This window comes from Crotalus tigris, unplaced genomic scaffold (genome assembly GCF_016545835.1).
Source record: "Crotalus tigris isolate CLP2741 ecotype Arizona unplaced genomic scaffold, ASM1654583v1 scf7180000017739.2905288, whole genome shotgun sequence".
NCBI classification, from domain to species: domain Eukaryota; kingdom Metazoa; phylum Chordata; class Lepidosauria; order Squamata; family Viperidae; genus Crotalus; species Crotalus tigris.
Genome location: NW_024096605.1, coordinates 23,363 through 46,438, shown reverse-complemented (window position 1 = coordinate 46,438; position 23,076 = coordinate 23,363). Strand labels below are relative to the sequence as shown.

General features: G+C 35.3%; 1 protein-coding gene across 1 annotated transcript in view; it reads right to left on the bottom strand.

Annotated features, from left to right (window-relative positions):
• The window catches only part of FNBP1L (formin binding protein 1 like), a 28,473-nt gene extending 5,616 nt beyond the window's left edge, over window positions 1-22,857 (bottom strand). Inside the window, exons 1-10 of the mRNA XM_039339741.1 lie at window positions 22,810-22,857; window positions 21,905-22,052; window positions 20,993-21,055; window positions 19,549-19,653; window positions 17,665-17,793; window positions 16,854-17,000; window positions 15,690-15,893; window positions 4,906-5,015; window positions 3,231-3,363; window positions 1,796-1,890 (exon numbers count right to left, since the gene is read on the bottom strand). Of these exons, the coding sequence (XP_039195675.1) occupies window positions 1,796-1,890; window positions 3,231-3,363; window positions 4,906-5,015; window positions 15,690-15,893; window positions 16,854-17,000; window positions 17,665-17,793; window positions 19,549-19,653; window positions 20,993-21,055; window positions 21,905-21,943 (1,025 nt within the window). The 5' untranslated portion in view covers window positions 21,944-22,052; window positions 22,810-22,857. The remainder of the gene's footprint in view (window positions 1-1,795; window positions 1,891-3,230; window positions 3,364-4,905; window positions 5,016-15,689; window positions 15,894-16,853; window positions 17,001-17,664; window positions 17,794-19,548; window positions 19,654-20,992; window positions 21,056-21,904; window positions 22,053-22,809) is intronic.
• Window positions 22,858-23,076: the final 219 nt, after the last annotated feature.

The following is a 23,076-nucleotide window of genomic DNA, read 5'->3' as shown; positions in this document are numbered from 1 at the left end:
GTCTATTCTATTGGCTTTCAAAAGCCAATAGAATAAAAGGGAGTAGTACAGCTAAGGAAAAGGGAGAAAAAAATGGCAGACTGCATTGTTTGGCGACCCCCGTGAAATGGTCGTTTGACCCCAAATGGGGTCCTGACCCACAGGTTGAGAACCACTGTACTATCTTCTCCTATTGGTTTCTTATGATTTGTCAATATTGTTTATTATGACATTACTTGCTGTTTATATATACACTGTGAGCTTGTGCGCCAGAGACAAGTTCCTTGTGTGTCTACTCACCCTTGGCCAATAAAGAATTCTATGATTCTATATGTAAAATATTACTGAAAAATACAGGCAGGGGATGAACATTGTTGAATATCCAATGGCTTTTAAAAGCAAAAGTGCTTTGATTCCATCTGCCCAGCATATGAAAAAACAGAGGAATAATAGTGGTACTTTAAACGCGCTCAGTCTATCGGAATAAAGTCCTGTCTCTTCTGATTACATCTTCTGATTCCCTTCACCACACATGGTTTATAACAGTAGAAAAAAATAACCATACATATCCTTGTTTAAAATTTCAAAGTGAAACAGTCCGTAATTTTTAATCCCCGCTTTACTTAAAATAGAAAATGAAACAATTTGTTTACCTAAAAAGTTTTTTTTATTTCCACTGACTGCCTAAAAAAAGCAGAATATGTAGGAGTGTTTTTTACTTTTTCAGCTTGCTTTGCCTGAATAAACAACCCTTAACTTACACAGTTTCAATTCTGCTACACCTCAATTGCAATGTAATGAAGAGAAGCGTATTTATTCCTTAGCAGTTAGCCAAGCAAATAAAACTGAGGAATGGTACAGCTTTTCTTTGGGAAAAGGAGAACTATATGAAGTTGGCTGAATCATTTGAAGTATAATGCTGAAGGCATTTTTGCAAGAGGAACCTTTGCATTCTTATAGGTTTTGTGAACACTTTTTATGAACACACACACACGCACCACTCTTTCTAAATATTATTTCTGTCCATTAAAACACATGAATGCATCATTTTTTAAACAATTACAGAAATGTATAATATATGAAGGAAATCAATCCACTAACAATGCAATTGTATTATCAAATAATACTGAAGGTTAAAATTTCTAAACGTACATATCAGCACATAAAAGATGTTAAAAGAAAAAAAAACAGAGCTGGAGAAGCTGGTAAACATTGGAAGCGGCAGCTATTTCCTTCTCCAATCAGAAAGCTTAATAAAACTGAAACTACATAAATAAAACTTCAGGTAGCATGAAGATTTAATGCAAAGCTTTTTTGAAATGATGAGACACAAGAAGATCTTGTGGGAAAAATGTCTTTTTGTATTTCTTTTACACCCATTTACACACACTTTATATGTTTTAGTAAAATGACGGGGTTCTAATTCTCCCTTACCAAAAGACTGGGTAAAATATCTTCAAGGCTCTTCTCAAAAATAGCATCTGAATCTGAGGGAGAACCTTATTCCAGAAGACAGGTGCAGCTACAGAGAAGGCACACCTGTGCAAGGAGGTGCTTTGCAATCCAAGGAACATATTTGGTGCACATCTCTTCCAATAATTGTCAGCTGTACTTTCTAAGTATGTCTGGCTGTTCCTGATTGTTATTGTATGTCAGAAGAGAGATGTTTTATATACTGTATGTGCTTGCTATTGCAAAACACCACTTTCAGAGGATTTGCCTTGCTCTGTATTTTAGGTATCTAGATTACCTAAATTACTAGATTACTTGTTTTAGAAATCTACTGGCAGACCAGAAAAAAGTGTAATATAGCGACCTCTCTCTTCCTTGGGTTACGAGATGGTTGATGTCACTGCTGTGCCTTCGGTCTCCTCTTGTTGCTACTTTACCTTCAACTTCAGAAAGCCATGCCTGAAGAGAGAGAGAAAAAAAACGGTTACCTGTGCCAGGATGAAATATAAAAATTCTGTTTAGGTGTCCAGGATATTTCTGGAACCCCCGCAGGCTATATTTCTTGTACATATGTATGTACTTTTAGATTGTTGTAAAGTTGTTGTTTTTTTAAAGGCACTGGCATACTGCAGTACAAAATGACAGCTTCCAATATAACCTTTATGGTTCCAGTTATCCATTTGGTTTCATATGGGTCTAAAGGAATACGCATAGGCAAGTAACTATTTGGACATATTTTTTCCTCTCCAGGAGAAAACAGACAAATGTAACTGGGGAGTGATAGGGAAAAGAATGCCGAGGAACATTAAAAAAACACTAAAGGGAGTTAGAGAATTGAGGAGCGTTTAGCCTGTGTCGTGGATACACAAACATGCATGTATGGTCAAAGGAAATAAAAATTTAACCCAGAATCAATTCTGTGTTCAGCTATCATGAAACCATCACTTACAAACTCTATAAATATCCAGACAGTTAAATTCATCCCCATTTGAAATGCCACAGCTAGTAAAACTATACTTCATGACTGTCTTTGTTTACTAAATTTTCAATTTTATTTAAGAATTAAGATTGCCCAAATATATTCCCTGAAGTGTATTATTTTCAACCAGGACAGATTTAAATAAATAAAATAATAAATCTGTATCTACCGAAGTATTTTTCTAACTAAAGTACTTCCAAATATTATATTAAGTGCAGAAAAGTTACAAACGTTTTGGTTTATAAAGGTAAAGGAGTCCCTGTGGATTTTACTCTGCTAGTCATTGCCGACTATAGGAGGCAATGCTCATCTCTGTTTCAAGGCTGTTAAATCAGTGCTGTCTGAAGAATTTCTGCGGTCATGTGGCCAACATGACATCATGGAATGCTGTTACCTTCCCACTGAAATGTACACTTTCAAACTGCTAGGATGGCAGGAGCTGGGACAAGGACAGAGAGCTCATCCTGTCGCATGGAGCTCGAGTCTCAAACCTGGGCTGCCAGCTTTCCAGTTGACAAGCCCAGTATCTTAATTGCTGAGACACTGCGCTGCTCAATTCAATGTAAGTTTTGAATATTTTTAGGTATCTTGCAGACAAAACCATCCATATAATTATCATCAATTGCTGCATTCAACTGAATATTAGACTGAGTTGGCAAAGACATTGAGGCCGTTGCAAATGGGCTGAAATGCTATAGCAAAGAGGACTTTGCCTACTTTGATTTGAATGACTCTTGGAACTTGGAGAAGGCCTTGCTTAAGAGACTGAAAAGTTATACTAATCCTTGTCTGAAAAGCTATCCAATGAACAGATTTTAACCTCATTCTTGTGGATTTCCATTCGCAGACGGTCCATGTTGTTCATAGTTTCCATTAATTTTGGCTGAAGACTTCCTGGATCGCCCATTTGTGGATTTTTCTCATACACATCTTTCATTTTGATGAGGGCATCTCTACAGAAAAATGCAATTGTCAGGAGTTCATCAAATGATGTTCAACAGCCTGCCTCTGTTCATCATCCTTTTGGGAGAAAGAGAACTGACTGTATACCAAAACCAAAGGCGCTATAATGGGCTACTTATCTGTAATTGTGATTCTTCACTTCATTAATCTGTGAATTCACACAAAAAAGGTTGGGGCTTCCAATGCTTCACAGATCTTGGCAGGAACCTGTCCCGTTTGTATATCACAACTACTCTTTTGTGTGGCATACAGCACTTCTAACCTCTACTCAGATTCAAAAGTTGTATTAAACCCTAACAAAAAGCACAAAAATATCTGAATTTATACATCATCAACTGAAAACCCATAGCTGGCTTCAGTTTTTGTGATTTGTACATATGGATGTGCCTATGTGGTAGAACTAGTGAGACTGATTTCTTTTTTCTGAGTTTGCTTTGGATCAAATAAATATATTTTATACTATCTCAGTTATCACCCCAAGATGATAAGCATAGAATTTTTCTATAAGATTTTATTTTATATAAAAGATATCTCCTCTCTTAACAGTTCTTTCCTGGAACTACAGTATTTTACACATGAATGAAATTATATTTTGACTACTGTTGGATTAGGAACAATTAAAATTTTGTCTAATAATAACACAGGTACAGGTTGTGAACTATTCTTTCATGGACACTTATTATCATTTTCACAAGGATTATTCATACAGTCAGTGCTTGATTTATGCGGATTAGGAATTACAATGGCCTCAGAATGGGTGTTTTTAACGGCCTCTAAATCACTGCCGGCCACTGTAAAATGTTGCACTCATCCCACCATTTACAGCCTGTTGCTGCATTACCACATTTTGTTTCCAGCCCCACCCCCAAAAATCCATTAGGAAGAATGGGTCTGCTTAATGACTGCACCATTTGCTTGATGACTGTGTGACTCGCTTAACAATTACCGCAAAAAAAATGTCAGGAAAATAAGTCTGGTCACATAGGTGCCTCGCATTACAACTGTAACAGCTTACACTGGATTTCCAGTCCCAATTGTCATTGAAAATCGAAGACTATCTATAGTTTTTACTTCCTAGATACTAATTATCTCATTTTTCTTTCCCTATTATAATTGTCCCTATTCATACACTTTATAATTCCTATCACTACTCTTATCTTCATTCTTGCCATGTTCCTTTACATATTTAGATGCTGGTTATCAATTTATTCTTTCTTTGCATTCTACTCAAACAATAAACTCTCATTTTATCACAGCCAGGGGAAGATAATTGTTTACAAAGTGAAAGAAGAGCATTCCATCATCTTTCTGGGAATAAAAGCTGAGCTTTAGTGCTACATAAAGGTGGACTGGTTATCATCCAAAGTCTATAAATGTGAATCACACACAGATCACAACTGAAGAACCAAAATTCCAAATGCTTAGGAGGATTTATGATAAATCAAACCAGATGCATGCTTGGAGTGAAAGAGTTTCAAATTCTAGGTAGAGCAAAATAAAATCAGCATCAAGAGTCAGAATAACATAAATACTTTTGATCTGTCTCTTTCTGTAGTTCTCTGTTAAGCTCATCAATCCGCTGCTGAAGTTTTTTCCGCCTTTGTTCTGGTGGCAAGTGACTGAAATCTTCTTGGGAAGGACCCTGAAACCAAAGAAAATATAACACTTAGAAATGGTAGCTCTCCCACTGATATTTCTGTTGGCACTAAACCTAACAGCATATTTCTTTGCTGTATAATGCAGTTGAAAGAAATAATTTACCCACTTCAATAATGCTGCAAACTATAGATCTAGAAAAAAACGTATATCTAATACTGAATTTGGTATCTTGATGATCTACTGTTCTTTGCTACTCCAAAGCAACAATTGAACAATCTGCAAATGGATGTGGTGGATTATTATATTCTTTCCCAATATGCTTAGAGTATTACAATATTCTTCCTTATTACAAACAACAGAACAAGAGATAATAAGCTTAAGTTCTAGAAAAGGAAATTGGATTAATATATTAATAAGAGAATTGTAATACATTTTCTCGAAATTTTGGAAATTATTTGAAGGAGAAAAACAATCTCCAGGAATAGTATAGATTTATTAACCTATTTGCTGTAGCAACATCCAAAAAGGCTAATATAGAATACATACTTGGGTTTTTTTCTTCAAATCATATAAATGTTTTGCCACTTTTTAAAAAGATTCCTCTAAAAAGACATAAACCCTGATAACTAGAAACTGGAAGCCAATCTCAGGAATGCAAACTCCTTTCCCAAAATGAAGATACATTTCAGTTTTAACTGTGGTTAAGCAGCAATTTTGTACCAATATCAGCATAAGTAGTTACATGTTTTACTCAAATGAAATGTTAATTTAACACAAGAATACCATACTTTCCCGCGTATAAAACGACTTTCTAAAGGGTTGAAATCGGCGCCGAAGTCGGGGGTCATCTTATATGCCGAGTTGTCTTATACACCGGAAATTATGGTAGTTTCTGGTGTATAACACGACTTTCTAGGCATGCAACTTGGCACCGAAGTTGGGGGTCGCCTTATACGCCAGATCGCCTTATACGCTGGAAAATACGGTACTTGTATTATGTTGGGAGCTTTTAAAACTGTGATTATAGTGCAGGACACATAGTGTAGTATTTTGCCAACAAGGTTTCTCTTTATTATTTTACTATAAATAAAACTAATATTGGTAAAGCTGTCAGCACAAGAGTGAATGCAATAGGATTTATCTACAGTAAGGATTTATCTAGATTGATTGTGTAACTCTTACTTAAAAATCGGTCTTCACAAACCCATTTACCTGTAATAAAGGTCATTCTTTAGCCCAAAAGAAATTTCTTATGAAGAAAAGCTATTAAAGAGCTTGGAAGTAGTCACTCTCAAACTTCACTGAAACACGTTGAAATTTTCTCCAAACAGGGAAGATCACATGCCAAAGAACAAAATTGGTTCTTTGACAGAAAATCAAGAACAGCAGCACCCCAAATCTAAAAACCAACAGCCACTTCTTTTTAGCCTCTATTTTTTATTTCCCATAGCACATGATTGCAAATTAATTTCATGATATAATTCGTTCTGTTTTCTGGAAAGCTTGATTTGGGAATAATTACATCATACCCCTAAATCAAATTACTTGGCATGAACACAGACTGAATTTAAACAGAAATCTTTTTTTAAATAATCAACAGAAAGTTCATTTCCAAATCCTAATATATTGAAGAGAATACAAGCAATTTCTATCACATAATTAGCAAACCCCAAACTATAAACAAGCTGTTACAAAGAAAGATTCACAAATCCACCTACTTGAACACATGTGATTAACAATTTAATAAATTAATTGGTTAATTACAAGCCAAAGAGGAAGTTACAAGCCTTTATTTTAATGGTTTACCATCTGTTTAGAGAAGCTAACTAAACAAGGCAGGCTTGTTAAGTCCACTTTTCTACATAATTTCATACTAATTTTTCTAGATCAGTAGTTTTACTGCAGTAGTTTTTTTCAGGAGAGGCTGTCAAGTGAACTTCCTAAATACAATATGGTAAAACATAATGATTTTGTAACATCTTACATTCTATCATTGCGATTCAACTGATGTTAGTGGTGTTCTTATGCCACTTAAGAAAAAGATTTTCTTGGGAACTTTTTCTATTCTTAAATATAACACTGGAATCACCACCATGCACAAAAAATATCCCATAAGGGCTAGAGAGAGCCAAGTTTCAAAGAAATTGAATGGGATGGGGGACTGAAAAATCCAGGCATTCTTACAAGAATGCTGTCTTCAAAACTGATCTCAGATAACTGCCTTCAGTACAATAAGCAACATTTGTTTCTAGTTTTTTCCACCATATTTATTGAATTTATATTGAGTTCTGTGTAATTTGATGTCAAAAAATTAATATAACTGTCAGGAGTATCTGCAGCGATGTGTGCCCTGTCTATTTTGTGTGCATATTGTGGTGATGCACATATCCAAAAGGGGCAGAGCTTGCAGCTAAATATTGGTCTCCTTATTTTGACAAAAGCAGAAGGAGGCTATGGATTCTACTTATTTATGAAAATTAAGTTTTATGTTTCTTTATCAATTGCAAAGATAGCTGAAATTATATTTACATCTTCTCTTTCTTTTTTCCTAAGTCTCTTAATTTTTCCAGCAACTTTTTATTATATTGAACAGTAGAAACATATAAACTTTCCTATTCACAAAATAAACTAAAACATTTTCCAGTATTATGACTGTACACATTATTAGATTTGAACAGTTTTATTATTAGAATAACCTATTAATATTTCTTCTTTTATCACAGTAAATTATACTCAAGCGTCAAGTCTCATTTTCCATTGCTTCCATAATAGCATTCGACATCGATAGTAGAATTAGCTCAATATATTTCAATGTTATTTTAAATTCATTTTTTTAAAAAATGCAAATGATGTAAATAGAACATTAACTAAAAATGGATGTTGATACGTCTTTTTTTAAAAAAACCAAACCTGCTTACAACAGATCTAGTATATAAAACTGCACTGGAAAATATGTTAAGGATATTTTTTCTGATTAAGTCATGTTTGCAAAGATTTTCTAAATGTATGTTAAAGAAAAGGATGATGGATTATTTCATCAAAATGAACCAGCTTTACATGACTTCTAAATAATGGATAAACTCCTATGTAATGTAAGACCTCTTATACAAAACTAATTTTCCTCTTTTCTTCCCTAAATGCTCCTTGTATCCTTCATCTATTATCTTCAAAAACTTCAGAGCACTTTGGGAAGATGTAGAAAGACCCTGTTTATTCTGGAATTGGATGCAGAAATAGGACTTCACCCTCCCCAAATAATTGTAAATATTCAGTAATTCAAACAGAACAATTCTAGGGTATATCATGCCACACTGATTTTTTTTCCCCCAGACCCAGTTCAAATGAGTGTAATTTGTGTAACAGAGCTCAAGTAAGCTCTAGGTCAGTGGTTCTCAACCTATGGGTCGGGACCCCATTTGGGGTCGAACGACCATTTCACGGGGGTCGCCAAACAAGGCTGTCTGCCATTTTTTTCCTTTTCTTTGGCCACGCCCCTGGTACCCAGTGATGTATAAGTGGTTGGGGGTCACCACAACATGGGGAACTGTATTATGGGGTCGCGACATTAGAAAGGTTGAGAACCATTGCTCTAGGTGAAATTATTTTCATTTCATAAAGACAATGCGTAAACACATCCTACTTTGTAAGATGAATTCTATCTTTGTCAGACCAGTAATACAATCTATAAAATAGCAGGAAATTGTTTACAGCAAGCACAAACGAACTATGAGACAAAGTGACAAACGAAAGTATGCACACATCTGACTAACTGACTCAAAAGCAACTACGAAATGGATAAGCTATTACATGCTATTTTTACGAATTACAGCAGACAGGTGTAGACAGTATACACGCCTTACCGTCTTCATTGACCACTGACCAAGTTTAGTTGAAAACAGAAAGAAACAGGAAATTATTTGCATACTTCCAACCAGTATTTAGGAAGATTTTTGAATGTAAAATATCCACCCAATATCAGCTAATCTGGCATATATTATTCAGAAGCAACTCTCACTGAATTCATTAGGGTTTGCTATCAAGCATAAATAGTACTGCATTCCTTATTATGAAATATTCTATTGTTATGCTCATTTTAAGCATTACCTAAAGTACCGCAATAGCATACATGGAGGTCGCAGGCAGCCATGGTTTAAAACAGAAGCAATGGTCTAACATTTTAGAAGTACACAATATCTTTGATATTTTACTATTTCTACCAAAAAAAAGCACATGGGAATGTTATACAATGCAGAAGCATTTGACAATGACAATGACCTTAAGTTTAGAGTCAAAATCTACAGTATATGCAGTGCTTTTTTTCTTAAAAAAAAAAAAGGTGCCGGAACTCATATACGTCATACAACCCGCCTTGCCTACCCTACACGGTTCCATCCAAAAAAGGTGCCGGAACTCCGTTCTGGGCGTTCTATGACAAAAAAAAGCCCTGATTATACGCTTATTTAACTTTGAAAAAAAATGCCAATATTTAAACAAAGCTCCCAAATTCTAAGTCTCGTGTAGTTCTTTAGTCCTTTTTAAGCTAGGTTTATCTATATAGGAAAACAGTGAAAGCAAAGTCATTCTCGTATTTTCCTCTGTTTTTGGTATGTTCAGTTATCAATAGATGGCTAAAGCTATGAGTAGTTAAAGTCCATGCCATTTTATTCAGGGGAAAAAAGAGTAGTTGAATTATCCTGTTCCTCATAATAGTTATGGCATTCCTTGATTATTTTCTATTTTTAAAAATGATAACCAAAGGGTGATGATAAAGGGGCTGGACTAGAAGACCTCCAAGATCCTGTCCTGTCCTATCTTATTCTGAATGATACAGGAATTGTTGGGTTTAGCCATTTTGTCCAATATAGAAAATGCTATTTCAAGTCAGGATTTTGATTATAAATTAAACATAGAATTCAGAATAACGTGGTTGGAAGGGACCTTGGAGGTCTTCTAATCCAACCCCCTGCTCAGGCAGGAAACCCTATATATCATTTCAGACAAATGGTTGTCCAATCTCTTCTTAAAAACTTCCAGTGTTGGAACATTCACAATTTCTGGAGTCAAGTTGTTCCACTGATTAATTGTTCTGTCAGATAATTTCTCCTTAATTCTAGATTGCTCCTCTCCTTGCTTAATTTCCATCCATTGCTTCTTGTCCTGCCTTCATGTGCTTTGGAGAATAGGTTGACCCCCTCTTCTTTGTGGAGCCGCTTAGATATTGGAACACTGCTAATAAAATGAAGTGTGCCAATTTGGCATGAACAAACCTCTCCTGAGCTATGATATGGGACTGTATATATTTCCATTTTTATACAACACGAAATCATTAACAGTACGGGAGATCAGATCAGATCAGATTCCAGCCCTCATAACGAAAGCCAATGCCCTTACAGTGATTGTCCCTTTCATTTTTTTATGGTGAGGCAGGCAGCATATAAAATTAATAAATAAATATAAATGCTCAAGACTTAAAGTTGCATCTGGAGAACTCTCACAGTATTCTTAAATTAAATTTTATTAATTTGGCCAGCTATCATTTTTTTCAAATACGGAGTTATTCAATAGATCTTCTCAACAGAGCCACCATGATTAATAGTTAAGAAAATGGAGATAAACTGTGTTTTTTTTTAATGATTTACAAACTTATTAAAGATAAGTTTCTCTTGCTGCATTAATTATTATGCTAGGAGCATTTTCTCTCAGAATGCTGGATGCAAAACTGCTATATAAAAATGAGATGTAATGTGCGTGCAGAATCTAGCTAAGCTTCAGAGATACAAAGGAAGCCTAAGAAATATTTTATCATCTCTAGCGTCCTTAATTCCAACCAGAGACGAGAACTCTTGCCAAATTTGCTTTTTCTCGCCTCATAAAATCTATCTGAAAAACTTAAGTGTGGAAGAACAACAAAATTATAATCCAAATGTATGCTTTTAATGAAGTCTAATCATCTAATTTGTTCTGAATGAATGGGCAAGGGGTTTTTTGGGTTCAAAATTTGCAACTTTTTAGGCTAAAGAGCAAGAATTATAGATTAAAACCAGATGCTGAATGGAAAAATGACTGCGTTCTAATCTAAGACAAGGAAATTATAAGAAATCCATAGCCAGAAGAGAAAAAAGGGAGCAAATCAGCTTACTACAATGAAAACCTATCTAATAATTAACTAGAACCGCTTATGGTATCTTTGGACTCTGAACTGCTTCTCTCAACACCAACGTGATCAACTATAATAAGTATATAGTGTTATAATTTTGATTCCACTATGCAAGTGTGTGTGTATAGAGGGGGAATTCATTAAATTTCTAGTTATCAAGACTCAGATTAGACTCCCACATATGAAAGAATGTATTTCAGAGAAAATGATCTTATGCTAGTTCATTTGTCGTGGAATAATAAATATTGGTTGGAGATTACTTCTTCCTTAGAAAAAAACTCCATTTGCAGAATCTGCCAGTATAAATTAGTAAGCACACTTCCTGAACTGCACCCGTAATAGTAATCCATAAATGAGTGAACAAATGTGTCCTTCAAGAAATAACCGTAAATTAGCCACTAGAGTGAAGAATACTGCATTTAAATGTTATTTAAATAAGTATTATATATTAAAATGAAAAGAGACAGACATGTGTGTGAATTATTAAAGTGCAGGAAGATATTTTAAAAAATGAAAATATGTTTCTCAGAAGCTAACCTTTTAAGATATCCCATTACAATCAATAATCTGAAAAATTAAAAAGTCTGCTAATATTCAAGGTGGCATATAATGGGTTTTAACACTCATTATACAAAATTCACAGCATACTTAAAAATATATGCTCTGATCATGAACCAGAATCAGTTCACAGGTTGTCAAGGCTAAACTCAAATTAACACTAGAGGGTAATAACATGGAGGTAGGCCCACAACGTACGACTACAAATGAGCCCAAAATTTCTGCTGCTAAATGAGACAGTTGTTAAGCACGTTTTGGCTCATTTTTCAACCTTTGTTACCACAGTTAAGTGAATCACTGCAGTTGTTAACAGTTAGTGACACAGTTATTAAGTGAATCTGGCTTCCCAATTGATTTTGCTTTTCAGAGGGTTACAAAAGATGATCACGTAATCCCCAAAACATTGCGACTGTCAAAAATATGAAACCAGTTACCAAGCATCCCAATTGTGATCACGTGACCATGGGGATGCTTCAATGGTTGTTAATTGTGAAAAAGTCATAAGTCAACTTTTTTTCAGTGATGTTGTAACTTTGAACAGTCACTAAATCAGTGGTTCTCAACGTTTGTGTGATGGCGACCCCCGTCACACTAACGTTATGCGCATGTGCGGTGCCCCATGCGTGCCGCACATGCGCGGCGGCGCCCCCATGCGCACCCCCATGCGCGGCGCCTAGACTTGCCTAGACTTCCTAGAGCAGGGCTTTTCAACCTTTTCACCCACTGTACCACTTTTAGGATATGGTAAAATCCAGTACCACCAGTCGCCTAGCAAGGTGTCAAAAACTTGCAAGGTGTCAAAAAAGGAAAAAATTGATAAAGTACAAGTAGTCTTCAACTTACAAAAGTTCGCTTAGTGACTGTTCGAAGTTACAATGGCACTGAAAAAGTGTCCCCCAAGCAACAGCTGAACAAGACACTGGCCTGCCCCCCCCCCCGTGGCACTCTTCCTCCTGTCCAAGGTTTTCATTATTGTGAGCATTTCTGTTGAGGATTGGCAGTGGGGGTGGGGTGGGGGGTGTTTGATTTTTATTCCACCCGTCTGCTGGGTGGTTGCATTAGGTTTTGGTCACTTCACATGACCCTGGGACACTGTGACTGTCATAAATATGAATCAGTTGCCAAGCACCTGAACGTAAATCATAAGACCCTGGAGATGCTGCAACATTCCAGCTGATCGGCACTTCTTCTGGGCTCAGCAGAAGCGCCAGGATCAGTGCCGAGCTCCAGCTAGAGCCTGGCACTGATCCTGGCACTTTTACTGAGCCCTGACAGCCCCGATCAGCTGGAAAGTGGCACTGATCCTGGCACTTCCGCTGAGCCCTGACAGCCCTGCAGCTCCAGCCATCTCTCACTCAGGCTTGTATGGTGCTGGCACCGGTTCAGCTGATTCCCCTCCCCCGCTACCACTTTTCTAGCATGGTCACGTACCACCTGTCAGGTGCTAATGTACCACAGGTGGTACCTGTACCACTGGTTGAAAAGCCCTGTCCTAGAGGATGGGTCAAGGGGAAATGCATCATCAGACTTGCCATGCAGAGCTTCTTGGAAGAAGGTTGGAACAAAAGAATTTTAAAATAATTTTACCTACTTTTCCTCATAATTATTTATTATAAACATCTGAAGTAAGTACGGGTGGCTGTCAGCATGACTTTTTAAAATCTCTCGGAAAATCTAAACCTCTTTTGTTAAAGAAGTCAGCAAACAAGATAGAAATCGACCCCCTTTTTAAACAATTATCTCACTTCTCTTTCCTTACCAACAATTTCTAGTGCCCAATGTTATATTAATATTAATGACAATATTAAAATACACTCAGGAAACAATGAGAACATGCACCCAGCATCTTCTTTGTAATACCATCAGAGTCAGCTATTTCTTAATTTAACATTCATTGTGGTGCTAAGCAGAGCTTTTTCACAACATAGAATTAAGCAACATGATTGTCGACTACACCACTGCCAATAGAAAAGTTACGATGGTGGAAGCCACATAGAAGCACACCACAACGCCATCATGCACCTAATACAACTCATAAAACTTACCCCTCTTTTGAGGCTTTTGAAAGAAGGCATTCTGGGCTTCCCTGCCTTTATTTCATTCATGCAATAATGCATTTGTTCAATGGAGAATATGGGATACTGGGAACCATTAGAAGTATTGGACGTGTATAAACTAGTAGGGGTAAGGGGTGGGGACTGTGGCTGATATGAAAAGAAAGGAAGAGATAAGGCAAACATTCAAAGTGATGAAAATTCTGTCTTTTTTCCTTTCAATACAGAAACAAATAATGGGTTGGATCCAGAGTAACAAAGGAACAAATTTCTGCAAACTGAATGCTCCCACAACTGGAAGGGGAGATTTTAACCAAATGACCCCTACTTCTGAAACCCATAGTAACCATCCTCTCATAAATATACTTCAGAAGACTGGAGGTCTTTAAAAATAATATGAAAGGTGGAACCGGAGGTGGAGAAAGAGAACATGTGAAAATAATCTTCTTTACATAGCCTCCATTGCACGATTCACTTTAGGGAATGGGGAAAAAAATCTTCCATATCAGCACACAGAGTCTGGATCCAAGCCCATAACATTTTATATTTTCATCATTACAATTATCAGCATCAGAATGTATCATCATAAAACCTATATCATAATAAAAATAATTTATAATATTTAAGGTATCACAAAGCTCTTGTTTTTAACTACCAAAATGATAAAGACACCACACTGAGCTCACAAGAATTTCAAAATCACAATGAAAGCTATCCTTTGGGACTAACTCAAAAACACACCAATAAACTTCGGTCATAAAAGGAAATATATACAATAGGCATTGATATTTTATTTATACATGTGGTGTCATTTGCTTCTTGCTATGAAAAAATGAAATTAAAAACTTATTTTATCCCAAATTTGGATGTCCATTTTAACGATACATGAAACCAGCGGCTTCAAATATTAATAGAAATACACCATGCAGTCAGAATTTACAATGGCATTCTTTCATCTAAAGCTGGCATGTTCAACCTTTTAGCTTGCCTGGACTGCACTGGTGAAGAGGTAGTGTCTTGGGCTGCATATAAATATACAATATAGTTAATATACATAAATTCACATAATAATATTAAAAGTTTACAGTATTTTGGGCTGCATTACTAGCTGCCCAGGGCCAAATGTGGCTCACAGGTTGGACAAGCCTGATCTGAAGTATTAACATTTTCTGCACAAATTTCCCATACAATCCACCATAATTCAATTGCTTATCCCAATGTCAACAATATCTACAGTTATAAGGTCAACTTAGACTTAATATTATTAGTTTTTCATACTTCGAAAGGAATTAACACTAACTTCCATTTGAACCTTCAGGTCACCCACTTCTCAACAATATTCACTTTTTCACAAGTTTTATCTTATAAATATGAAACCATACTCAACAAAGCTTCACCAAGACAAACAAAGCTTAAACAAACTATACTCTTATCTGTACTACATTTATCATGTAAGTTAAAACCCTCAACCGATTGTGCTTATTAATTTCTCTCCAGTCCACCAGAACACTTCTATTTCAACAAGTATAATTCCACATGGATAGCAAGATATTGCATGATGTAACAGTTCAGCAACAACTACAGAGGCTGCTACAACTGTTCAGATCAGCTATAAGAGTTTCTGGCCAAGTCACTGTCTGGTATGGATTACAATATTTTTACAATTCCAGGGGAATTTTTGTATTTATAGTCCTAATCAGTCACAGTATATGCTTTTGACTTGCTGGGACTCAGCTGCTGGAATGCCATAGTTGAATTATGTAGGGATGGGAGACCAAAATGTTCATAATAGCACAGTTATACTCTGGAACATACTAGAACCCAGTTTCTAAAATGAATAGTTTTGCCACAAAAATCAATCTGATTATTCTGTTGCAAAAGGTAACATTTAAACACCGAATTACAACCTTGAATGTGCAATCATAGGATACATTTCAATTTTCTTTACCTTTGGTTTCTTTCCAAAGAGCCAGAGTTTGCCCTTAGTTTTGCCCACAGTGGTTTTTGCATCGATTTTCATTCCTTCCTGTTTCGGGGTACTAATTGTTCCATCAGAAACAGTCCTATAAATGTGTTGACTGTAATCTTCAAATGGAAAATCTCCAGGAGGTTCAAAGCCAGACTTAAAGGAGTCTATTACTATTTGAGAATCCTTTATGAGAGAAATTTACAGAGTTAATGGCTTAAATATCGCATTTAACTAATATTACACTTAAAGACTATCAGTCCTTCAAGGCACTCCTGATCAGGAAACCAAAATCATGAATACTAATACCACCCCTCCCCCGATTTTATGTTCCAGAGAACTAGGAAGGATCAATTCTGAGGTGATTCCTCACAACACATTTCTGGTTTGAACTCAGATTTTTGTTTGTTTTTTAACTGACCACTGTCTAGGTTGCAGCTCTTCCTCCAGTCTCTCAAGGTTATTCCTTCTGCCCATTATACTACCAAAATCCAATAGTCTCCTTTTGGCATATGTAAAAATATTAGACTGTTATTTTTTTCTAAACAGGCAATATTAAATAGCCACAGTGCTTAGAGAGATAAAAATATCAATGAAACATGGTATATTTCTTTAATTAACAATAATCAGATATGCAAACCTGAAACCCCACTAATAAGACTGGCTGCCATATCTGCTGGAGTTGGATTGGAAACAATACAATCTGTCCTCTTTTAGCAACTCCAGGAACAGAGACTAAGCCAACCGTGTGTGTGTGTGTGTGTGTGTGTGTGTGTGAGAGAGAGAGAGAGAGGGGGGGGGGGGAGAGGGATTTTGAGATCGTTACTTCCTGCCATCCCATTTAGATAAAGTTCTCTCATGCAGCAATACCAATATCCTCTCTGGCATACATTGTTGTCCAATGCAATTTGGGTATTAAGTGTGGAAAATTATTTGTTGGGAAAAGAGAGAAGAAAGCTATTGATTTCATGGAAAACAACATATCAGACTGACTGTATTTTGCTTTATGGGACTTAAGCTGCATAAGCTTGACCAACATAGGCTCTAGTTAAGATATAATGTGATTGTAATCTACAAGATTAGATTTACTTCCATAGCAATGTGCTTAATACTAGCACTGAACTATGAAAAACAAATTTAACTTACCCTGCGATCATCAACTGATTTGGCTGCAGCAATCATTCCTTCTAAACATTTTGAGATTATTGGAATAACTTTCCGCTCAGAATCTGCAAATCCTTTATAACATTCACTAAGTTTGATGGTTCGTCGTTCATCCATTTCTTGAAGGTGCTAAGTAATAAAGGAGAGACTGAGCATCTTTATAGTAACATTCCAAATACGGTGGGACTTTGTCCTCCCTATAATTATCATGTGTACAATTTGTTAGTGAACTAAATATACTAAATGTATTATTAGGGGGTCTTTATTTCACCAAACCTTACTCATTTCTACAAATGGTATTCACATTCAGCTAATGCCTTCTAAAATCAATTAGAATTGGAAAGTATTAACTACAGTCATCAATAATTAAAGTCGTGATTTGTATATGAAACCTAAGATTGTGGTAATAAAAAAGAAAGAATAATTTAAGAACTAACATATTTATTACAAACACTGTAAAAACGTATGCCATAATTAACTAGTTAGTTTTTTGCTGGTTTCTAAAACATTTTCAAATCTTACAAATACAACACATAGGTGGTTGGGCATTATTTACTTTTAGAATTATATTCTATATTTAAAACCACACAGTAATTATATAATTTATAAAATAAATTATATAAATTTAAATAAAACAGAATCTAGAAGAATAAATGATAGAAGAGAGAGTGTTTGTGTGTTTTAGGGAGATAGACAAAGAAAAAACCTAGATAACTCAAGTTCCTATTGAAAACTTGTAGAAATTTACTTTCACACTCTTCAATGACCAAGTTCATTTAGATGAAAAACATACCTTATATATTTGAGGAATGACAATATAGAAATGCTTGTGCTGTTCACCATTGAAATTTTGGAGCTGTGCAGCATATTCATTTTTATTTTCATCAGCCATATGTGTACGCAGGTTTAGTTGCTGCTTTGCCTAAACAACGGGGACAGGTCAATAACAGTTTTAAATTATTTTTAAAAGAAATTCTTACTCAGCAGCATACTCATTATCTTTAATTACCTATGACATCTTAGTGTCCAATATATCCTCTCATTAACATTTGTAACATTTAGAAACTGTTTCTCAACTATGAAGTTAACCTCTCTCTCTCTATATATATATATAAAGCTTTTGATTTTAACAGGTACCGTAAATGCCGGCGTATAAGGCGACTTCCGCGAGCGCTGAAATCGGCACCAAAGACAGGGGTCGTCTTATACGCCGAGTCGTCTTATACGCCGGAAATACTGGTAGTTTCCGGCGTATAAGACGACGGGGGTCGTCTTATACGCCAGGTCGCCTTGTATGCCGGCATTTACGGTAGTTGTTTCAAATCATGTCATTGTTTTAGTGGTACTTTCAACTAATGCATTTACAAAGTAAACTAAACAGGAAAGACTACCTTGCAGGAGCATTTGCAGCAAGCCAAACGGTCATCAAAATGACAAAAATATATATTGCGATGTCTTAACACAAGTTTTGCTCCTTAGGTAATGCAAGTACAAAAAAAGGAAAGTAAGCTTTATAACGAATGGTTTATTAGGTGATCCTTTCTGTCCATCTGCAGAAACTTATGCTGACTTACCAAGGAAACAAACCTTGCACAAATCTACTAGTATTATGAGAAAATAGTCACAACAATATTAATTTTGTATCTATGTGTGGATAGATACAAAAAAGGGGAGAAATCCCACCAACACAAGCAGAAAAGCATATTCCTGCAACAGAACTGACTCCTATTGTAATGAGTTTTATAAGGCAAAATAGTTTTCTTTTGGGAATAAAGAATAAGAATTAATAAATTATGATATTAAAAATCACTAACTGTAAATCTAATGAGAAACATGGTACCTCAATGTATAAAAACAAACATTACAGACATGTAATGAGAGGTAGCAAACTTAGATAAAAATTGCAAATGCTTAAGACCTTTTATTAAAAATGCTGCACCTTTACTTATGGCTTTTATTCAATTACAATAAAATGTCCTATACAAGACTATACAAGTAAATAAGACATTGCATGAAGTTTCTTAACATGATTTTAATATTTTAAAGCCTTCATACTGAGTATTATCCATAGTATTTTTGTATTTAAAATAAAATTAAAGATTAAAAAATATTTAAGTAAGTAAGTTTCAGGGACATGATTAAGCAAAGGCCTGCTGTGAAATCTGAAACAGCAAACTGGTTTAGATAAATATTCAGTAGACTAATTCTGGCCTTCAATCTTCATGTGGAATATTTGCCCAAGTCACATTTTATTGCTTTGGATTTATAAGCACAATCTGCAGCTCGATCCATGAGAAAACAAGAAAGCTCAAGAGTGGCTCGAGCACAGGACTATAATAGTTGCATTTTAAAAGGTTTTGTGCGTGACATTTCACAGAAGGTCCTGCCACATGTGTGGAAACTTCTCTTTCAAATATAAAACAGATTGTTTCAAGCTTTCCCAGCCGTTTTACCAACAAAATGGGACATTTCATGAAATTTTGCAATCAGAACATTTCAGAACTGTAATTTTCAAACCATAATTTGAAAAAAATAAAAAAAATGTGATGGCTGAAACTCGGCTAATTCAACACACTTTGATATCCACATTTGATGGTCAAAATACTGTATTTGTTCAACAAACAACATTTCCAGATACAGCCATGCAAACTCTTATTTTCCAATAACAATATCTTACTTTTTCAACATCTGCTTTAGTGGCGTTGGTATCATTGTCCAGTCTCTCATAACATTGCTGTGCCTTTTCTGCTTCTTTGCACTCTCTTTCAAATTTCTTTTTGCTCTACAATGCAATGACATAGTTATGAATCAATACAACTTATCACATTGCCTGTACTACTCTCACAATTACAATTCAGATCCATGCTCTTTTGATGAAAATGAAAAGTATTCTGCACACATTACTGCCCTTTAACCAGTGAGCATTTCATTTTGTAATTGTTTAATTTTTAGATTTTAAAATCCTCTACCCTCTCAACCATGTATTCGTCCAACGCTAGAAATAAAAGAACATTAAGATTAGCAAGACTATTACTTATTGCATTCCCCATTATTTTAGGAAGCTCTATCCATTTGCTAGCTATTGATTCCCCTAATTTAACCTTGAATAATCCGCTCTTCTGTGTGAATAGCATCATGGCAGGTCCTATACATAAAAGTATTTGCTTTCTCCATCTGTCTGAAAAAGTTATTCTATCCTCAATACATCACATAAACCATATCATTACAAGAACTAATAATAAGAGGCTAACAAGAGTAATGTATCTATAAGCACACACAAATACACACACAAACACTAATTAAGACGACGTGAACAACTAGTCTGAACATCCCAGTCCAGAGGCCCTCAATCTTTTGGGCATCAGGGTCCGGTTCCATGGAGAAAGAGTTTTCCACGGACCAGAGGGTTAGAGACCATTGGCCTAGCATTTTCATTCTTGAAAGCTCATATATAGCACAGAAATGTCCTGCATCTGAAATACAGTATATCATCAGCAGTAGAGATCATTAATAGATTTTTTTTATAGAGCAGTTTGTATACTAGAGAACAGCTCTGTATAAATGTTAGGCTTACCATTATCATTACTTGTCTCCTTCATAGTACATTCTTTTAGAAAGACATGGGTCAAATGATTTGATTTTTGCCTAAAATAATTATGGAACATTATGTAACTCCATCAACTTTCCTTTAATTTTATAACTATAATATCCAATATTTTGAGGCTAATTCATAAAAAAATCATCTTAAAGTAACTCAAAAGAATATTAAATAACAAGGGAAGATATGATTCTCAAGATTTAATTAAAAGTAAGCCTCTGGTCTACCAAAATAAATTCCTGCTTAAGAACTCCAAGACTAGGCAAGACTAATATATTTTATTACAGCTGAAATCTAGTCAGTAAATCTATTAAAGTCATATTCCTGCAGATATTACTAACTGAGGAATTAGCACTGTAATGATCTAACAAACATAACAATCCATCTTGGCTATTGAACAATGAAAGCACTGTGATTGCTCAGTGATAAACAAGTTCATTCATTATGTCTTCACTCTGGCATCAGTCATCCATAAAACTATGCAACCCTAAAGAAACCAGAAAAGGAATAAAAGAAAACTCACATTATCCATCTGCTTCCAACACATGTCAAGATACTGTTGTGCTTTTCGGCCCTCTTGAAGGTGCTGGAATATAATAAAAAAGATGTTTTACAAACCTCATCTTGCTTTTAAAACTGTTCAGCTTAATCTTACAAAATGATACATACACACACACACACACACACACACACACACACACACACAAGGTAAAACAGAATGCCAAACAAGAATGTAAATCACAACAGAAGCATCATGATTTTAACATTATTGATATGCGCTCATCCATTGTTTTCTTTCTTCCAAAGATGTAAAAGATGCCATAATTTATAGAGACCAATAATTTAAGAGATGCAATGGAAGGAACTACAATGTGTGTAACTATGTGGTTTATATAATTGCATGGATTGCTGAGCACTGATATCAGGTTTTACTGCTACATTCCTACAGCTGAAAAAAAAACCCGTCTTAAGTATATAACAGCACCTTCATATTTTTAAACTGTAATATTTCTAAAAGTCCTCAAATATATTAGCTACTAAATAACATATAAATCTAGAAGAAGCTTGCTGAGGACCTACAAAACAATCAAGGCTGTGATCAGAAGTTTGTTTCAAGGAATCAGCTCCACTGAAGTTGTGTGTGTGTGTGTGTGTGTGTGTGTGTGTGTGTGTGTGTGCATTTTAATAAAATACAAATCAGAAAACAAAATACATTTAAATGGGCTATATTTTAGAATCTTAAAGGCAAGCATATTTTTGCTGCATTTTTGCAACAGAATAATGCAGAACTACACGAAGATCTATGTACAAGCCCAGCAGGAGAGAGACCTAATAATTTTTGCTGTTTTCGAGAAAACAAATAATTAAATTGTCCTGACATTCATAAGTAGTTCAGCAAAACAGTAACTTGGATCTTCCACCCCCATCCTCTTACCAGTTTCCTTTCTGTTTTGAGTTCGTGGGAATATCTCATCAGTTCTCCATATACCCTATGTCCCAGTTCTTCTGCTACTACTTCACGTTGTCCTGCGTAGTCATTTAATTCATTAAGAATATTATAAAAGGCTATACATGAGGTAAACCTGGCAGAATACAGAAAATAAACAAAAAAGATATTTCATTATTACTGTGGGTGTACAACTGCTTTTCTTTAACAAAACAAGGAAAGGAACATATCATAATCTAGCATGCTGTGAAGACCTTTAAAAAAATGAATCTCAGAGAAAGAGGTAAAACACAAATACCCAAACCACTTCTCATTAGAGAAGGTAAGATCAACAGGAATTTATGCAGGGAGAAAATAAAGAATACCGCCCAAAGGCCCTGCAGAATAGAAGCATTTACTAAGATGTGAAATGAAAAGACAGATTGTAGGAATAAATTTAAAATTACAAGGAAAACTAAGCTTGATGCAGAAATGATTCACTTCATCTGGAAAATGGGACATATCATTCAGGTGTACCCTGTGAATGAGCGTGTTTGCTACATCATGAAGGGTCGGACACTTGGGTCAGGTCAAATATGTTACGTTATTCTGACATAATACGTAGGGAGGCTTACAGGTTTAGAACTGAATGGAGGAAAAGAAAGGAGAAAAATGTATGGAAAGGAAGAACAAAGATATTACTTCTTAAAAATAGATCTCATAAATTATGCTACTTTTCTCAACTCATCGGGTCTTGAATGTACCAGAATTTGGAAGTCACATTAATCCAGATATCTTTACCTTATTATAAAATAATTACCTATGAAAAATGTACTTGGCTTAAACATTTAAATCCCAACAATCCTGATACTGGGATTAGACCAAGATCCATATATATTTCATATTCATATTACCTGGGCTCTTCGTCTTTGGATGAACGTTTAGGACAGTATTTCTTCACCAGATTTCTGTTAGAGAGAGAAAGAGAAAGAAAGAGAGAGAGAGAGAGAGAGAGAGAGAGAGAGAGAGAGAGAGAGAGAGAGAGAGAGAAATGGGCTTTAAAAAGGGGCGAGATGAGCCTAAGAATCTGCCTGAGTTAGAAAAATAACACAATTAAGTTGCCCAGCATGAGTTTATTTATATTTGCATACATTGTTTATATTATGTAAATTACATTGTTT